This window comes from Sinocyclocheilus grahami, unplaced genomic scaffold (assembly GCF_001515645.1).
Source record: "Sinocyclocheilus grahami isolate Dianchi unplaced genomic scaffold, SAMN03320097.WGS_v1.1 scaffold88.1, whole genome shotgun sequence".
In the NCBI taxonomy this organism is placed as follows: domain Eukaryota; kingdom Metazoa; phylum Chordata; class Actinopteri; order Cypriniformes; family Cyprinidae; genus Sinocyclocheilus; species Sinocyclocheilus grahami.
In genome coordinates, this window is record NW_015505267.1 from 1,721,446 (window position 1) to 1,740,024 (window position 18,579).

At 35.7% G+C, this 18,579-nt stretch overlaps 1 protein-coding gene across 2 annotated transcripts in view; it reads left to right on the forward strand.

Annotated features, from left to right (window-relative positions):
• Positions 1-8,024, forward strand: part of LOC107587038 (RNA-binding protein 28) — a 9,815-nt gene extending 1,791 nt beyond the window's left edge. Inside the window, exons 2-20 of one of the 2 annotated variants that reach the window (XM_016274642.1) lie at positions 455-622; positions 705-823; positions 924-999; positions 1,120-1,212; positions 1,469-1,540; positions 1,665-1,743; positions 1,829-2,025; positions 2,246-2,312; positions 2,497-2,606; positions 2,696-2,772; positions 2,866-3,001; positions 3,131-3,195; positions 3,782-3,937; positions 5,421-5,570; positions 6,190-6,264; positions 6,378-6,419; positions 6,453-6,649; positions 6,735-6,852; positions 7,437-8,024. In XM_016274642.1, the coding sequence (XP_016130128.1) occupies positions 455-622; positions 705-823; positions 924-999; positions 1,120-1,212; positions 1,469-1,540; positions 1,665-1,743; positions 1,829-2,025; positions 2,246-2,312; positions 2,497-2,606; positions 2,696-2,772; positions 2,866-3,001; positions 3,131-3,195; positions 3,782-3,937; positions 5,421-5,570; positions 6,190-6,264; positions 6,378-6,419; positions 6,453-6,649; positions 6,735-6,852; positions 7,437-7,574 (2,135 nt within the window). In that variant the 3' untranslated portion in view covers positions 7,575-8,024. Of the gene's footprint in view, positions 1-454; positions 623-704; positions 824-923; positions 1,000-1,119; positions 1,213-1,468; positions 1,541-1,664; positions 1,744-1,828; positions 2,026-2,245; positions 2,313-2,496; positions 2,607-2,695; positions 2,773-2,865; positions 3,002-3,130; positions 3,196-3,781; positions 3,938-5,420; positions 5,571-6,189; positions 6,265-6,377; positions 6,650-6,734; positions 6,853-7,436 lie in introns of both variants that reach the window. The other variant, XM_016274640.1, reaches the window with a different exon arrangement.
• Positions 8,025-18,579: the final 10,555 nt, after the last annotated feature.

Genomic DNA, 18,579 nt, shown 5'->3' on the forward strand with positions numbered 1-18,579 from the left:
CTCTCTGTGTGTGTGTGTCTCTCTCTCTCTCTCTCTCTGTGTGTGTGTCTCTCTCTCTCTCTCGCTCTAATCTCTCTCTCTCTCTATATCTATCTAAAAAGTGCAAAAATCAGGTTGTTTCACCTCTAGGTCTTTTTTGACACTTGTCTTTTAACCAAGTACTTAATCATTGTTATATGCTGATTTGATGCTCAAGAAACATTTCTTATTATTATCAATGCTGATTTTTTTTTTGTGTAAATAGAAAGTTCAGTGAACTGCATTAAATGCCTTTGTAATTTTTGATCAAGTTAATGCTAACTTTTGAATGTTAGGGTCCATCAACTATTTTTCGACTCATCAATTTCGAGAGAAAAAAAAAATTACTAATGTAACTTTGTCAAATTAAATGTATGGGTCTGAATTGCCTGTGGTTTCTAGGTTTAAAAGAAACGTTAATGTGTGCTGTTTGCAGAGACTGAAAAATGTCGTGGCTTTGGATATGTTACATTCTCAATGGAAGAAGATGCTCAGCGGGCCATTAAAGAAGTCAAAGTGTATGAAGGCGAGAAGATATTTGTAACTGTGGCCAAGAAAAAGCCTGATAATAAGAAAAAGAAGAAGAAAGTGAAAACAGAAGAAGGTTAGATGCTTGTATTTTTTTATTCATGGATTATTTACTCTTTTTGTGATCTGTAAGAAATGAGTCTGAACTGTTCATGCAGATTCAGAAGATACAAAGAAACCTCAGGAACCAACAGAAACCAAAAGTCCTGCAAAGTGTACAAACATAAAGAAGAACAAACTGAAAGCTCGACTGATCATCAGAAATCTCAGTTTTAAGGTAAGTCGACTAAATACTGTTTGTTGTATAAAGAACAAATGCGTAGTTTAGACTTTTGACAAGTGATATTGGCTCATGCACTGATGTGGTTTATGTGCAGTGTGAAGAAGCCGATTTGACACAGATCTTCTCCAAGTTTGGAACAGTGATTGAGGCCAAGATTCCCTTAAAACCAGGTAAATGTTTGACCAACAAATGCATCTGACTGTTTACAAGCAATCTCTTAAGTTCTTTGTTTACCTGATGTTTTTTCATACGGCCGTCCACCTTATTTTGATGGCATCATGTTTGTGCAGATGGGAAGAAGCGAGGTTTTGCATTTGTGCAGTTTAAGAACATGGCAGAAGCAGGAAAAGCTCTGGCTGCGATGAACCTGAAGGAGATCAAAGGTGAGTCTTCCCTTAACACTGAAGACTGCTGAAAGTTCAGCTTTGCCATCACAGAAATAAATGGCATTTTAAAGCGTATTAAAATAGAAAACAGATTTTTAAATTTGAATAATATTTCATAATATTACTGTTCTACTATATATCAAAGAAATTTAGCCTTGAAGAGACCTCTATCAAAAACATTAAAAAAAAATCTTAATTATTGACACTACTAGTATCACTTTTTTACTAAATGTGTTTTATTCCTTTCTCACAGACAGACAGGTGGCTGTGGACTGGGCCATTGCAAAAGACAAGTATCTCGCCACCCAGTCAGCTGGTGCGGCTGGTAATGTGTATTTTCATTTTAACTCCATCAGCATCATTCATTTATGTGGATGTTCTTGTAAAAAGCTTTGAAAGTGCATCTACCCTCTAGGTTTTGTAGTGAAGTGTATATGGATATCTTGTAGGAACCGTCAAAGAAGAGAATGTGAATTCGAATTCTAAAGGTGCAGGAGCTGATGGGAATGAAAAAGAGGCCAAGAAAAAGTCAGTACAGGAAGTGCAACGGATCTGATGATGTGTGTGAAGGTGAATTCCTTGAATTTAACATAAGGTCTGTCTTGTGTTAAAGGCCCACATCACAGGAAGAAAAGGACGACTCTGAGTCAGAAGAAGAAGAGGCGTCTGAGGATGAGGATGATGATGAAGCCAATAGCAGTGAAGAGGAAGATGCAGAAAATGACTCTGAATCTCAGCAGACAGACAGTGATGCCAGTGAACCTGACGACTACGATGATGATGATGATGATGACGACACTGAGGGAAAAAGTAACTTTATTAATCATTTATTTATAGCAGTGTTATTTTAGTGTGATTGATGTACTGTATCATGTTGTTTTAGTATGTTTGAAATTGTAGTTTTCGTTTATATTTAGAATTAGTTTGTACATATTTTCTGTTTTCACTTTAATCGTGTTTTTGTCATTTTTATTTATTTGTTATTATTTTTTTAATGTCTGTAAATGACTCTCTGTAAATCTATCCTCAGCTCCTCCAAAGAAGAAGAGAGACCCTCTTCCTACAGATGTGAATGAGGGAAGAACCATCTTCATCAGGTGAGAATCATATAAGGGACTCATAACTTGTTGCATTTACAATCAAAAACAAACAGATTTTTTATTTTTTTTTTACAGTTAGTCAAACATTTTACCTGTAACTAAACAGCAGCCCTGTATATAAACAATTGCTTTAAATAGGAATTAATGTTTTTATTGTCATCGTCATTTTGGGTTCTATCAGAAATCTGGCCTTTGACACAGACGAAGAGGGTTTGGAAGAAGTGTTGTTGCAGTTTGGTGAGCTAAAATACGTACGTGTGGTGATGAACGCCGACACGGGATGTTCAAAAGGTAGTTTCAGTCACCAAAACCCCGGCCTTTATGGAATCGAAGTTCTTTCTTCAAAGTAATTTTCTCTTTTACCATGTCTGTCTGTTTAGGTTGTGCTTTTGCTCAGTTCAAAAGTAAAGAAGCGGCAGAGAAATGTATCGCTGCTGCTGCTCAAGATGAAAAAGAGGTGAGTCCGTTGTCCTGCAGCTCTAGTAAGAATTATACCGTATTATACCAGTAAACACAGGATTATTGTGCTAATGCCAAATGTGCATTTCAGTTTGGTGGCATTAAAGTTGATGGCAGGAGACTGAACATTTTGCCTGCCGTGAACAGAGAAGATGCTGCCAAATTCAAGGACAAGAAAGTGAAAACCCACACAGGCTCCAGGAACCTTTACCTCGCCAGAGAGGGCTGTGAGTGAAGCCAGTCACAAAACACTGCCAAGTCAGATGACCAGTAACAGAGCTTAAATTGAGCTAGCCAATAGCAAGGAAGCGTACATGTGCACCTAGATGAACTTGTTACCTCTTGAACTTTTCCAGTGATTCGTCCTGGATCCAATGCTGCAGAGGAAGTTTCAGAAGCTGATATGGCCAAGAGGACAAGAGTGAGTACAGAGAGTGTGATGGGCATCTTTTTCATTATTAGCTCATGAATTTGATTGACTGGTGTTATATACATATACTGTAAACATACATGCATACATATATACACACACACACACACACACACACACACACACACACATATATATGTGTGTGTATATATATATCTATATATGTGTGTGTGTGTATGTATATATATATATATATATGGAAATTTTAATTTCTGTAATTTTATTTATGTGGATTACTTAACTAGTTCCTTAATTTTAGTTAAAAAGTATTTTTGTCGGTGTATTTTTTTTATTCATTTAGTAAATGCATTTTTGTTATTTATATTTTTTATTTCAAATATTTTTATATGGCTTTTTAAAATTTTTATCCAAGTTTTTCACCCAATACAATTAATACATACAATTGTCAATTAAAAATAAAGATAATAAAAAAATTTCTTCAAGATGCTTTCTTGGCAGATAAAAAATAAGGTATCCATCTCCTCTATCACTCTATATTGCTTTAAGTGCTTTATAATCATGCAGGTGTAAAGGGTGCCAAATATTAACATGTTTTTTTGTTTGTTTTTGTTGTCAGTTTGAGGAGCTGAAAAGAGCAAAGTTAAAGGACATTAGTATTTATGTGTCTAAAACACGGCTGTGTGTTCATAACCTGCCTAAGAGTGTGGATCAACAGAAACTTCAGAAGCTGTGCCTCTCTGCTGCTGGTGGTAAAGGGGTCCGCATTACTGAGGTAACACACTCAAACACACACTTGATCTGCAGAAAGTAGTGTTTTTCTCTTCCAAATGCTGTAACAACCAATTAATAGCAAACCAAAATTTAAAACAGTGTTGATTTAAAAATAAATAAAGTAGGATTCTCACAGTTCTTCCTAGTAACACTAGAGGGCAGGACTATGTTATTTGGGTATGATCAGGAGGTTTCACTATCCAGTTTTATTAATTAGTCATTTAGCTGACAGGAACAGTTCTTCAAGAAAGTCTTATTTAAGGCACAATTGTTATAGTTCATGGAGCAGCTTTTGCAGGGTTCTAACCTACAATCTTGTGGTTGTCTATAGCAGTGGTTCCCAACCCTGGTCCTTGAGGCACCCCAACACTGCACGTTTTGCATGTCTCTTTTCTCTGACACACCAATTTCAGGTCTTGAAGTCTCTACTAATGAGCTGATGACCTGAATCAGGTGTGCTTGATTAAGGAGGCATGCAAAACGTGCAGTGTTGGGGTGCCTCCAGGACCAGGGTAGGGAACCACTGGTCTATAGGTTTAAGGTGCTGGTTATGTTCCTTTTGAGTAATGCCAGACGCAAGGTGTCATTATGACTTGACAGATATCACTGAAATTAACCAGGCTTAACTAATCAAAAACCCTCTCTCTGCCTATCAATCATTTTGCATGATGGAAAAAGATATGTTAAAAATATAGATATGTTAATGTTAAAAACATGTATAATATAGGTTATACATTTTTCTGTTTTTCTTAGTTATAAAGAAATCTTCTAAATTGTAAATAAATGAAATACATTTGTAAAGTCATAGCATTAAATGTTTTATGCACTGCAAAAAAATATAAAATCTTCGTATGTTTTTTTCCCCCAAATACAAATATCTAAACATCCTTAAATCAAGATACATTTACTTGAGATGTGATTTAAGCTTATGAAGAATTGTTTTCTGAGAAATGTAACAAAATTAGTTAATTTACTCAAAGTATATCCATCTTGATTTAAGAATTTAGTGCACTTGAAAACAAGACAAATACTGAATAACATCACATTTTTTTGCAGTATGAACAGAAGGTACAGTAAAAAGTTATTTTCATATTTTAGCAGGTGGGAGCAGATGTTTTTTTTTTTTTTTTGGTAAAATAAATTCTTAAATAATTGAGATCTATATCTAAGTTGTATTTTCAAACTTTGAAGCTTTGCTAATACAAAACATTTACCATTTATAGACCATATTGACTCATTGTGTTCCATTCAATTTATTCCTTAAACTTTCTTTACTTAATCTTAAAAAGGTCTTAAAGTCTTTACATTCATAGAACCTGCAGAAGCCCTGTGCTACCTAGATGACTGAAAATGCCTACATCACCTTTAACAGCATAACTTACATCAGTGCTTTTGTTAGCATAAACTATTTATGGCATAACTTTCATATATAATGAGGATTACTGTTCCTGATGGTCTCTTTCGCTGAATGTATGTACCTACAGTGTCGTGTGATGTATGACAAGAAGCCTATTCGGGGTCAGGTGATTGGCAAGTCTCTAGGATATGGCTTTGTGGAGTTTAAAGAGCATGAACATGCTCTACAAGCCCTACGTCACCTCAACAACAACCCAGACATCTTTGGACCCCAAAAGGTAGACCACCATAAATTAGTTGTTGTTCAAATCCCAAAAATGAGGCCTTATTTGGGAACTTATTCTCTGTTTGCTGAGAGCATTCGTAAAAAAAAAAAAGGGATATTTGATAACCTGTTTGTTGTTCTATCAAGTTGAATTATTCCTAGAAAGACAACTAGACCACTGAGGCGACTGTTTTAATTCCTAGAAGTATGTTCAGTGTCAATACAATAGGGAACGGTATTAGACGATTTTAGCTTGCTGGTGTGTAAACACACTTTGAGGGCCTGTTATTAAAGGCTTTAGTGCCAGCTTCACAGCAGTGGCCCTTCAGTGTTTTACAAAAGAGGATAAAGGAACGCACTCAAGAACAAATCAAACCACGTGTGTGTCTGTCAATCTTTCCACACATCCTATAAACATGCATTCCTTTGACACTCAATGGAATGTGTTTTGGTCTGTATTAAATGTAACTTCTCAAAAACAAGATGAATCTTTCTATTCCCAAGACTCATGGCTGATTCACTTAATATAAATGAGAAAAAGATTCAACATTGAGCAATAGCTGAAGATTGAGAAAGACCAGTGGTGAAGTATGAATGTTTGATGATGTCATTTCCTGTGATGTTCCCGTCAGAGACCCATAGTGGAGTTCTCTCTGGAGGATGGAAGGAAGCTGAAACTTAAAGCCATTCGTTTGGAAAACAGCAAGGTGAGGCTCAGCTGCATCTCGGCTCCCTGTCAATGTAACTGGAAATGTCAAAATTAAATAGCTTAAATTAAATTGTCAAAATAAAATGGAGTCCTTGATGTGTTTTTCCATAGAAGCAACTCAAAAAAGTCAGTAGCCAAAAAGGAGAGCAGCCACAGCAGCAGCCACAGCAGCAGCAGCAGCAGCAGCAGCAGCAGCAGCATTCGGGGAAGAAGAAAGGACCCTTGAGGAAAGAAAATGCAGCTAATGTTGTTAAACAGAAGGATCAAGGAAGCCAGTACAGCGGCTTTATGTCTAAACCAGAGGTGGAGCATGTAGAACTGAAGGATGGCAAAAAACGGCCCAAGGTTCTGCACATGCCTTCACACAGAGGCCCAAAAATCAGGTACTGCACAAGTGAAACGGAACTAGCACCAATGATTCATCAATAAAAAACTATAACATACAATGAACCTCGCACTATTCCTCAGGAAACGCGATAAAGGAAAACAACCCATGGTACAACCCAAGAAACAGAACAAAGGGCCCAGCAGAAAAGAGAGAATGATATCGACTTTCACTGAGAAATCCAGCATGAACAGGAAACCGGTAAGCCAAAGAGTTGAAAAGATTGTTATATAAATTGAATATTGTATAAATGATATACTAATTAGAAATAAATATTATTATAATAATTATTATTATTAATAATTAAAATTACGGTTTTCTAATATAATATGTATTTATAATAATTAATATATATTTCTATTAATATATTTTAAAATGACAATTTTAATTAAAATGTATTCCTGTGATGGCAAAGCTGAATTATGATCACTCTACAGCAGGGGTCTCCAACCCTGCTCCTGGAAAGCTACTGTCCAGCAGATGTCAGCTCCATCCCCAATCAAACACACCTGAACCAGCTAATCAAGGTGATCAGAGCTACTTGATAGTTACAGACGGGTGTGTTGTAGCATGGGTTGGAACTGAAGTCTGCAGGATGGTAGCTCTCCAGGAGCAGGGTTGGAGATCCCTGCCCTACAGCGTTGCATGGTTTTTTTTTCTTTTTCTTTGAGGAAATAATCTTGCGGTGATGAACAGTATTAGATGTATACTTTTTGGTTCTACCACCAGTTTAACCCATTGTTATATATCTGTTGTAATTATTATATGTATTTATTCTGTTGCAGAATGGCAAACCTGCAAAGAGAAAGTTCCAGAACAGAGATGATGTCCGCTTTGACACACTGGTGAACCAGTACAAAAAGAAACTGATGGGAACATCAAACACGAAGACTGCAGTCAAAAAGAGCAAATGGTTCATTTGAACATGTGAGATTGAAAGAACATGCAAAAATGTTGAAAACCTCTCAGAGGAGGACTAAATTGAATACTTTTGACTCTGAGTTTTTAAAACTGAAAAAGTTTGGTTTGCCTCAGAAATATATTTCTATTACAGATATAACAATGCAGAAGCGGTTTTGTGGGGACGTCTCTTGAACTACATATGTTTATCGAGAGTTCCACGCCAAGTTTCATGTTGTCCTGCTGTTTTGGCACAGGGAGTTTTTTTAAACATTACCAAGTTAGAGCTTTTGTAGACGGGATGATTGGTCAACTGTTGTCAATATGGACTTTGCCTACATAGTTTAGCTGTCGTTATTTAACTGCTTTTCTCAAACTTTGAAAACAGGTGGACTTGTTTTAAATGCCAGCAGGCAATTCCTGTCATCCCGTGTTAAATAAGTTATGTAAAGCACCCTTGTTGATAAAGTCTGAAAAAGTACAAATTAAATGATACCAACATCCAACAATGATACGAACAACAGATTGTGGTTTTTAATGACTAAAATGTCCGGAGCAGGGTTGCTTATGGCGGATTTGAATAATTTTATTTTAGCAAATAAGATGTGCACAAAATTGCTGAACCGTTATTTGATGCAATATTTAAAATGCACCAAAAGAAGACGCTTTGTGTTGAACAAAGCTGTAGATTTGACCTTACAAAAGCCAAATGAACATGTTATGTGTTGATTTAATTGATTTGGCTAATTATTTACAGGTAAATCATACATTGTATGGTGAAAGAAAGCCTGTTGTTGATGGTTATCTGTAAAAACATTCCAATGCTGCATTTATCATTTTGGGTTTCACTGGGAAATGATACAATGACCATAAACATATACAAACTGTGTTGGCATAAGCAGAGCCACAATAAATAGCAAAAGTGTCCATGTAATTTAGACATTTATTTTATTGGTAACATTTTATAAAAAAAAATACAAAACTAGTAACAATAATCAGGATATTCAAAGTGCTTAGATTCATACTGTATAGGAAAATAAGTGTTTTCTCCCCCAAACGCTCAGAAAAAAAGGTACAAAAACTGTCACTGGGGCAGTACCCTTTCAAAAAGTACACGTGTACCTTATTTACCCCTTAAAAAAAAGTACATACAAGTACCTTAGAGGTACATATTTGTGCCTTTCGAAAAGGTACCGCCCCAGTAGCAGCTTTTGTACCTCTTTTTCCTGCAAGTGTACAATGCTGGTGTTGCAGCAAGAAGTAAAATAGGAACATGATTCCAGCTTCCCAGCAGAGTCTGACCTGGCTGCTTCTGGTAAACAGTGACATCATTGAGCACGCTCAGCAAATGCTGATGTCATCCTGCAAACAGCATGAAGTATGACATGGCAATGTGTGCAGGTATCGGATTGCTAGTGTTTACACAGCAAGGACGGATTGTTTGGCATGCCATGACTTCACGACAGCATTTGTAGCTTACGGTTTAATATCAGGGAATAAGTTTGTACGTATCAAAATGTGCCAGAATGCTGCTTTGGTCTATAAATATACGAGATTTAAATAAATAATAAATAGTATATTTATAATATTACAATAATTTCAAATTAGCAGCTTTTCAACTGGTCCAGATTAACTATCAGCTTTTGCATGAACTGTTTCAGTCTGTCTAAAGCTAAGTACCCAACAGTAATGTGGTGGGTGGCGTTGTCCTCCAAGAATGCGTCCAGTGACCTCCCATTAGCTGGCTCCTTGGATGTGCAATGCGTAGATGTCATTCTTTCCTTCAGGAAACCCAGAATGGTGGACAAATCACTGCGTATCTGGCTCACATGCCCCTTGGGCAGCCTTTGGAGAACCTTCTGGAAGGTAGTTAGGGTGTCCATGATAGACCCGAGGCCTTGGATGGTTTTATCAGCAGGAATCTCGGGGTAAAGTTCTGGATCCCCAATGAGGAGGTTTGGATATAGTTTCAGCTGAGAGAGAATGACCATGGCCATATGAATTATCTCAGTGAGTTTAACAGAACAGAAGACTTGCAAACTATTTTTAACCCATTACCTTGTCATTGTGATCCTTGATTCTGAGGATGATGGTGTCTGCCTGCAGTTTGACCAAGTTTTTCAGGTTATCGGGATGAATGGGAATGCCATGAACCAGACTGAGCATGCCCAAAATGCAGGGGTAGAGGAGAGCTGGAAAATACATGCTTCCTGTGTTGAGTGGTCTTTAACTTTGCAACAGTGCAGCAATACCTGCTGAAATAAAATAAGCATTATTTTGAATATCTATTAAAATGTTTCAATATATATGAAAGAAGTCTTGAATGCCCACCAAGTCTGCATTTATTAATCAAAATAATGCAGTAAAAACAGTAATCTTGTGAAATTATATTACAATTTGAAATAATTTTACAATATATTTTAAAATGAAATGTATTCCTGTGATGGCAAAGCTGAATTTTCAGCAGCCATTACTCCAGTCATCAGTGTCACATGAGCATGAAATCATTCTAAAATACGAATTTGGTGCTCAAGAAATACATCTTATTTTCAACTATTAAATATTTAATACTAAATATTTTTATGGAAACCATGTTTTTTTTCAGGACTATAATAATGAATATAGACTAAATCTGCATTCCTAAATACAATTTATTGGCAAAATGCTTATTTTTCCCCCATGAACTGCATTAAGAAATCACTTGTAGTTATAAAAGGGTATTTTCTATCAAATGATAAAGTCCTGAAACTGTGTCTAATTATTGAGCAATCCTGACTTGATACTTCAATTGATTTGGATTGTACAAGACACTTAATCTCTGATAGCAGATCCTGATCAAGTCATACTGCTAATTCAAATTAAGAAAAAAATGCCTGTAGCCTTCACAATGAGCATGTCAGCGAACCCTAGGCCTCTTCAGTCTGCAACATCAAGCACTTAAGCATTCCGCTATGTTCAGTCTCACTTCCAAATGAACTAAACGACAGCCTCTGTGCCAGAGTTTGGATTTCAATATCTAGTAAATTCCCCAAAGAGCATGTTGCCCTTGTATAAACAATGATTGCATCATTCCAAAAGCACTGTAATCCTTTTTTATTCCCTGTGTGGAATATTAAACTTATTTTCTCCATAATGTGAATGATAAAAATAGCAATTTAAAGGCTATAAATGTAAAAGTTAGATAAAATCCACATTATTGAGAATGCCAGTGCTTATAGAAGTATCAGAGCTGCAGATAGTGTGAGAGTGGTGATGAGCGGAGAGAGAGAGAGAGCGAAGGGGACTTACCTTTGAGATCTGAGGACTGTATGATGCCCAGGCTCCATGAGTGGTCAGGCTTATATAGCTGATAGCTGTTGACTCATGTGTGAATCACCTCAGCCTTTCCTTCCCTGATTCTCTCAGTGCAGAACAGCATGAGGGGGGACAACACCCCCACTGGCACCTCAAGCACAACACAAACCCATCTCACGCACACATGTACTACAAATATTTGTCATTGTAATATGTACCGATCATGTAGAGACTGTGGTGGGATGTGTTACAATTCACTATGGATCTGTAGCTTGTAAAACAAGAAGCTTGTCTTACAACAGATTTGTCCCCAAGGGATGCACTTTGTTGAGGAACTTGCCAAACCAAGTAAAACAATTTCACACCCACTTATTGAGTAGATCCTGATACAAATACATAATGTGGGTATCCAGAAAATTTTAGTATTTGTAGTATTAGTAGTTTAAACAGTGCAATAAAGAGCAAATATGTTCTCTGCTGAAATGACCAGCATGAATTTCCTGCTGCTCTTTTTGCCATGCAGTTAATGTTAGTTGGACAACATTGACAGTCAGGGCCAGCCACTATTTGTGTCATTGTGTCATTTGTCTGGTGTGTGGTTAATATAGCAATGAATGCTGAACAGATGGAGAGGAGAATATCTAGGGAAAAATATACATTTTGTAAAAATGCAAAGCTGCAGTTGTATAAATTAAACACAAAAGGTTCCAACAGACATAGAACTTGACAGACTAGTTATTGTGCCAGTTACACTCTTTAAAAAAAGAAGGGTTCTTTATTGGCATATGGTTCCACGAAGCACATTGAACATGCCATTCCACAAAAGGTTCTTTAAACTGGGAAAAAAATGGTTCTTCATTCACAACTTTGTGAAACCATCTTCTCAAGATGAACTGGTTTAATTGTTAGATTTCCCTTACACTCTTAAAAATGAAGGTTCCAAATAATGAACCTTTATTTCTGCGAGTGTATTTTTCGAGGAATCAAATGTGTAATATTATGATTCATATTGAAGCTGGTTGGATTGGTTTTCAGATTAAAACTCCTAAATAAAGAGTTTTTTAAAGTCTACGTAGAAAATTAAAAGCACTTGTGAAACGCAGTCTGCTGCACAAGTGAGAGGTCATTTCATGTCGCTAACTATGCTGTGGCAGTGAGATTTGCAGTGAGATTTTTGTTCACATGCCTAAGAGTCAGCAGACCTCATTTCAATAAAAGCGTCCATAAAGAACTTCACTTACCTGCCTGTCCACCCCTGCAGATGGCACTGCCGTTAACTAGCATCTCTTTTCACCCAAAACTTCCCTTCTTACACAGCCAATTCACTTTTAATCAGATAATCAGTAGATTCAGGTGTGTCAAATAAGAGAAACATCTGAAAGATGCAGTGTTGGGTCTTCCAGGAACAGGGATCAGAAACATTGATCTAGACTAGAGTATTGAGCAGTCAGGTGTTGGTGTTGTGAGTCATGGGACGGCCCAACTGTGGGTGGTCAGGTTGCTGTAATGGACAGGTCTTGCGGTGTCTCCTGCAAGTGAGTTCACAGAGCCCCCACAATGAACACACTGTGACTGAGTTTTGCAAAGACACATACAGTTTGGATAACTTCATGCAGTGAAATGACAAAATCAAGTTAAAGGATTCATATAGATAGATAGATAGCTTTGTACTGCCAAGTACTATTTACTGTAGCCTACATTTTCCTTCAGAAATGTATTACCTGGATTCCCATAATTGTGACTGCTTTCTACAGGAAAAAAAAATGGGAGGAAGAAGCAAAGATTTATTACATGAATTGCTGGAATGTGAACGTACCGCTGGGAATTGTCCTCACCAGTAGGCTATGTATTATTTAACGCTACATCCAGCAGCACACAGCAAATCACTGGAGGATCAGCCACATGCATCCAGCTAAACATGTGCAGCAGCGTGTGCATTTAGCATTCCAGACTCTCGTTTTGCATTAGCATTACAGTTAACCAGATGTTGCGCCACATCTGCTCCGTTGCACTAATTACTTTTAAACCTGACACCTGGTTTCTGCCATTCGCAATGAGCGTGATTCTTCATGCACAGCCAAAGTTACGGGAATCCAGAGAACAGGACCTCAGAGGAAATGTTTCTATTCCTGTAGTGTGCGCTATTTCTGGTATTTCAGGGGGTTTAACTGTACGTATGTTTCTATTCCTGGAGCTGGAGTTTTCTTTAGGTCTCCGGAGACTGAGAGTGAGAGGAACACAGATTGTTCAGGAATGCTGCTATGAATGCTTGTGTCATTCAAACGTTACACCCAAAACATTATTGTGTATTTTTACACACTGTGGCTCAGCAGACAATGTAAAGAGGGAAGAAGAGTAAATTACCTGTAGTTCTATACCTTACCACCATGGTGCAGCGATGGTAGGCCTATGGTACTGAATGGATACCATATAAATCGTTGTATTTTTCTGCTATTTTACTATATTATATAAGCATATCATAGTATTTTAGTAATACTGTACCTTAATTTAGTAGTAGCCTTAATGATTGTAAATGTTACAATCAAATTCACATAATCAAACTAGTACAATTAACAATTAAAAATGCTGCATTTGCGAACATTTTGACTCAAAGCGAAAGCAATGCAATATGGAAACCCATTTCTGCAACGGAATAAATACATTATATATATATATATATATATATATACAGTATATAGCAATTCTGAGTTTACATTCTGTTTACATCACATTTCAGACTTTTTTTTTGTTTGAGTTTATATCTCACAATTCTGAACTTTCTGAATTCCGAGCTTACCTGGTAAAAACAAATAGTAAAAAAATCGTGCAATTCTGAATTGTGAGATAAAAGTCAGAAATAGTTTATTTATTATTCAATTTTTTTTCTATTCTATTCTGTGGCGGAAACGGGCTTCCATAATGCAGTACTGCGTGAAATTGAAAAGAAGAAGAAAAAAAAAACAATATAAGCATATCATAGTATTTTAGTAATACTGTACCTTAATTTAGTAGTAGCCTTAATGATTGTAAATGTTACAATCAAATTCACATAATCAAACTAGTACAATTAACAATTAAAAATGCTGCATTTGCGAACATTTTGACTCAAAGCGAAAGCAATGCAATATGGAAACCCATTTCTGCAACGGAATAAATACATTATATATATATATATATATATATATACAGTATATAGCAATTCTGAGTTTACATTCTGTTTACATCACATTTCAGACTTTTTTTTTGTTTGAGTTTATATCTCACAATTCTGAACTTTCTGAATTCCGAGCTTACCTGGTAAAAACAAATAGTAAAAAAATCTTGCAATTCTGAATTGTGAGATAAAAGTCAGAAATAGTTTATTTATTATTCAATTTTTTTTCTATTCTATTCTGTGGCGGAAACGGGCTTCCATAATGCAGTACTGCGTGAAATTGAAAAGAAGAAGAAAAAAAAAAACAACAACCCTCAGATTTATATTATTTTTATACAACAGACCCCGATGTTTTAATATCTGCCATAAACATATTAAGAATTTTGTTGTATAAACTAAAGAATACAACAAAAGGGTCTAACGAAACAAATATGAGTGATTGTGCTTATATGGCATGGTATCATGATACTTTAACATGATTCTTTTTTTAAGTTAGCCTATATGTAAATATAAATATACTGAAATTGAAAGCACTCCATTCAGTTAAGGTGCAGAAAACATCTCTATACCAATATTTAATTTATACTGAGGCAAGTGCTTCATGCTAAAGCGTGGTACAGCTGTGCAAACGAAAACAGTTTTTCAGCCTCCCACACAAAAAATTCTTTCTTCTGAATCAACACACCAAACTGATTAAAATAGGACAATTGTTAATAAAATTGGTCCAAGCACCAGCTAAAAATTCCAGAGACAATTTGGCTTTGCGATCAGGTCAGTGTTGATACTGGAAATGCATAAAATGTTTTTTGGATTGGCCAATCATTTCTCAGAACTGCTCATGAGATATCCATAATGTAGACTTACAAGAAAGAGAGAGTGCGGAAAGTGTGACAAAAGAAAAACAACGTTGCGCCATGAGACCCATTATAAAGGCCTGAGACTGGGCAATGATTTCTGCCATCTGCATCATTGCCGAGCTCTGCTCTGTCTTTTTACGTCACACACGACAGGAAATTATGTGTTTTAGTTACCTTTGCAGTCTCCCGTGAACATAAGTCACGTGTCGCAAAATAATTGCTTCGTAATATAAACAGTAGTCCACAAAATAACCCATGATGAAGAAGCACTGGCTGAACTTTGCTTTTACAGTAAACAAGTAGTCATTCAGATGATTTTATATAAAGTGAGTGTTCTCAATCATGACAAACAATCGGGGTTAAGTTATCTTTGGTATACATTAAAGAGGTTTATAGTATTTAGAGGTTTTAAGTACTTAATCTTATATTCCAGTTAATTCAGAGAATCAATAGAAGTGTACTTTGTCTTACTGCACAGGCAGACTTTTTACACTTATTTTATGTATAAAATCGAACGAATTTATGCAGTGTTGTTTCTCAAGTGAATTTATATGGAATTTTTTAAATATTAAAAAAAGAAAACAACAACTAATAACTAATTTGAAGACTAATATGAAACCATTTACTTTTATGCATTTAGCAGATTTAAAGTGACTTACAATAGAGGAATATAAGCAATTTGACACAAATCCTACAACATTTATGCCAGGTTACAAAGCTAAAGCAATCTCCTTTCACTGCCTGTTTTATGTACAGGAAGATTTACTTTGACTTTCTAAAAACTGTCAACACTGTAAAAGCATTGCTCTTTTTGTCTGAACTGTCCAGCATGTCAACATCTGGCTCAACCAATGATGTGGGCTTGTGGGTGGGACTAGTTGCTTCTGGTAGTAGTTGAAATACATACACGCTAAAATATGTCAAAAATGTGTCAAATACCTACACAGTTCTGACCAGCTTGATTTCATAATTATTTTACCTACTGTCAAATAACCTGTTGCAACAATATTTGTGTATAATTATTTAATCATTAAAATACAAAATAAACAATAATTATCATTCAGACAGAATGATTTCCATGAAGTGCCTGAGGATACACTTAATAAAATAATCATTTTAGATTGAATACACTTACACATACATACACACACAGAAACACTATAAACTGTGATTTAGAAAGCTGCTGGACACAATGTGGTCTATTATCCAAAATGGGACAAGTCATTAAAATATGACTTTAACTTGTTACTGCAAGGACAATAACACCACCATGTGGCTGATTTTGTCATGACATACAGAGACAGGCTCCTAACAAGCAAAGGCAACAGTTAGTTTTGATGTATAAGTACATATCATATACGTGTACAGTACATACTGTAGAAATATCTCATATGACAGACAGACAGATAGATAGATAGATAGATAGATAGATAGATAGATAGATAGATAGATAGATAGATAGATAGATAGATAGATAGATAGATAACATTATTATGTATTTAAATGTCCAGAGGAGAGATCAAGTGTCAGAAAGAGCAAACCCTTATTCCCAAGCAAAAGAAGACATGAAATCCCATCCTCAGCAGTTAGGACCCCACACAGATACTTTTTGGGGTAAGGGCTTCCTGACTAGTGAGTTATGGAACAGCAAGCCCAGACCGCAAAAAGACCCGTGAAGGACAAGTGAGAGAGTCAGAAAGGAAGAGGAAGAGGAAGAAAGGGAAAGGAGCAGGCAACAGATGTGCAACTAGTCGCCAATACATCTGAAACACATAAAGCACAAATTATTAACACGTGTCATAATTCTACCATACTAAGCAGCTCAATTGCAATGAAAACACATGCAGTGCTGGTGTGTAACTCGTTGAGAGAACATCATCTTGTAAAACGTGGTTTGTATTTTGCTTATCAATAAATTGGTTAAATACCACTAATTCTAGAGGTCTTTATGAAGGAGGTGTAGTCTGTGTTGTGAACAAACTGAAAACAGCAGGCCTACGTGATTCTAGGCATGCTTCTAACAATATTAAAAACCAGAAAGAGTATTTATGCATTAAATATTGTCTTCATTACTGCCACTGGGTTATTTACACAACATAATATAAAACAGAACAAAACACGTGAATGAGGGGCTTTTCCAAACAATTCATAAAATAATTACCATAATACAGCAGGGTTTCACAAGATTTGTATCTGAAGTGCTGACTGTAATCAAGGAACAACAGTATAACCTGCTTACATTATTAAAAATATAGGTTCTTTATTGGCATTGATGGTTCCATGAAGAAGAAATAGAAAATGTCCATCACACAAAAGGTTCTTTATAGTGGTAAAAGGTTATTCAGATTATTAAAATATTCTTCCCATTAAGAAAAAAATGGTGCTTCTATGGCATCGCTCTGAAAACCCCCTTTTGAAAGCTTTATTTTAAAGAGGGTAGGCCTATCACACCAAAGCAAATTGTTTACACTTCCATTACTTGCAATTTTCCATAGATATACTTCAGGTTAGTAACATATGTAAAAAAAGTGTAGGTCTAATTTATTTAGTGCCACGTTAAGACTTATGACTTTTTTGTGTCTGATAAAATGAGTACCTTGAATGAAATATCCATCACTTTGGATAAAAGCATCTGCCATATGCATAAATGTAAACTGCTTTTCATTATGGTTCTTGCTGTCTCTATTCCTTTTCTGAACATTATTATAGTGTCCAATGATGCTTTGTCTGTTTGAAAGATTGAATTTTTTTTCTTGAAAAAATTTGGTTATTGTAAATACTTCATAATAAAGACTACATTAAAACAGGTTGATTAGCTGATTTTCCATATGTGGTGTACACTAACAGAGACGAGTGAATCTAGTTCTGCTGAGAAATACTATTACTGTAGATCAGGCCTTAATAAAAGGAAAAGCTGTGATTTGATGATTAAAATCATTTTGTCAATTTGCATTTATGACCAGATGGTCTTTGATAGTGCAATAATGTGTGTTTGTGCATATTCTCTCCTCATTTTTTTTTTTTTACATTATGGCCTTACTTAAATACACAGATGCATTATGGTACATTATAGTACATGTTACATGTTGTATATGCTCACTGTCCTTTTTCATCCATTATATATACATATATTATGTACATAAACACATTTAACTTGTCACAATAATGCATTTAATTTTGATGAAATTTTATGAGTTTTCAGACGTTCAACAAATTTTTTGTTAATCAGTAATTCAATTAAAATCAACAATCAATAGCCAAAAACATGCAAAGAACTTTGGCACAGCTTTTAAAATGTATGGCTGCAGTTAAGCCGGTTTTCTATTTTAAAGGGTGTAACTTCACTACACTGTAAATGGTAACATATCTCAGCATTATGATTACAATAACACAAAGCGATGATCAGTAATACATTGCTTTTGACATTGAACAGCATTTGCAAGAATATCACAGGACTACTTATATTTCAAGAGTACACTGAAAGCTGTAAAATTACATTTTGCATCTGTTTCATTATTCCACCAAGATTTACACAAGTTAATCATACTAATATACATCTGAAGTCTGTATCTATTTTTTGTATAATTGGTCAGCAGAGCTTGATTGTTTGACTTTGCCTTTAGTCAGCACTACAGCATACGACTAGGCAAATCAAAGCAACATCTTTCCAACATTATTTAAACTAGGACTGTGATGCCAGCTGATGAGAATTACTCACTCCGT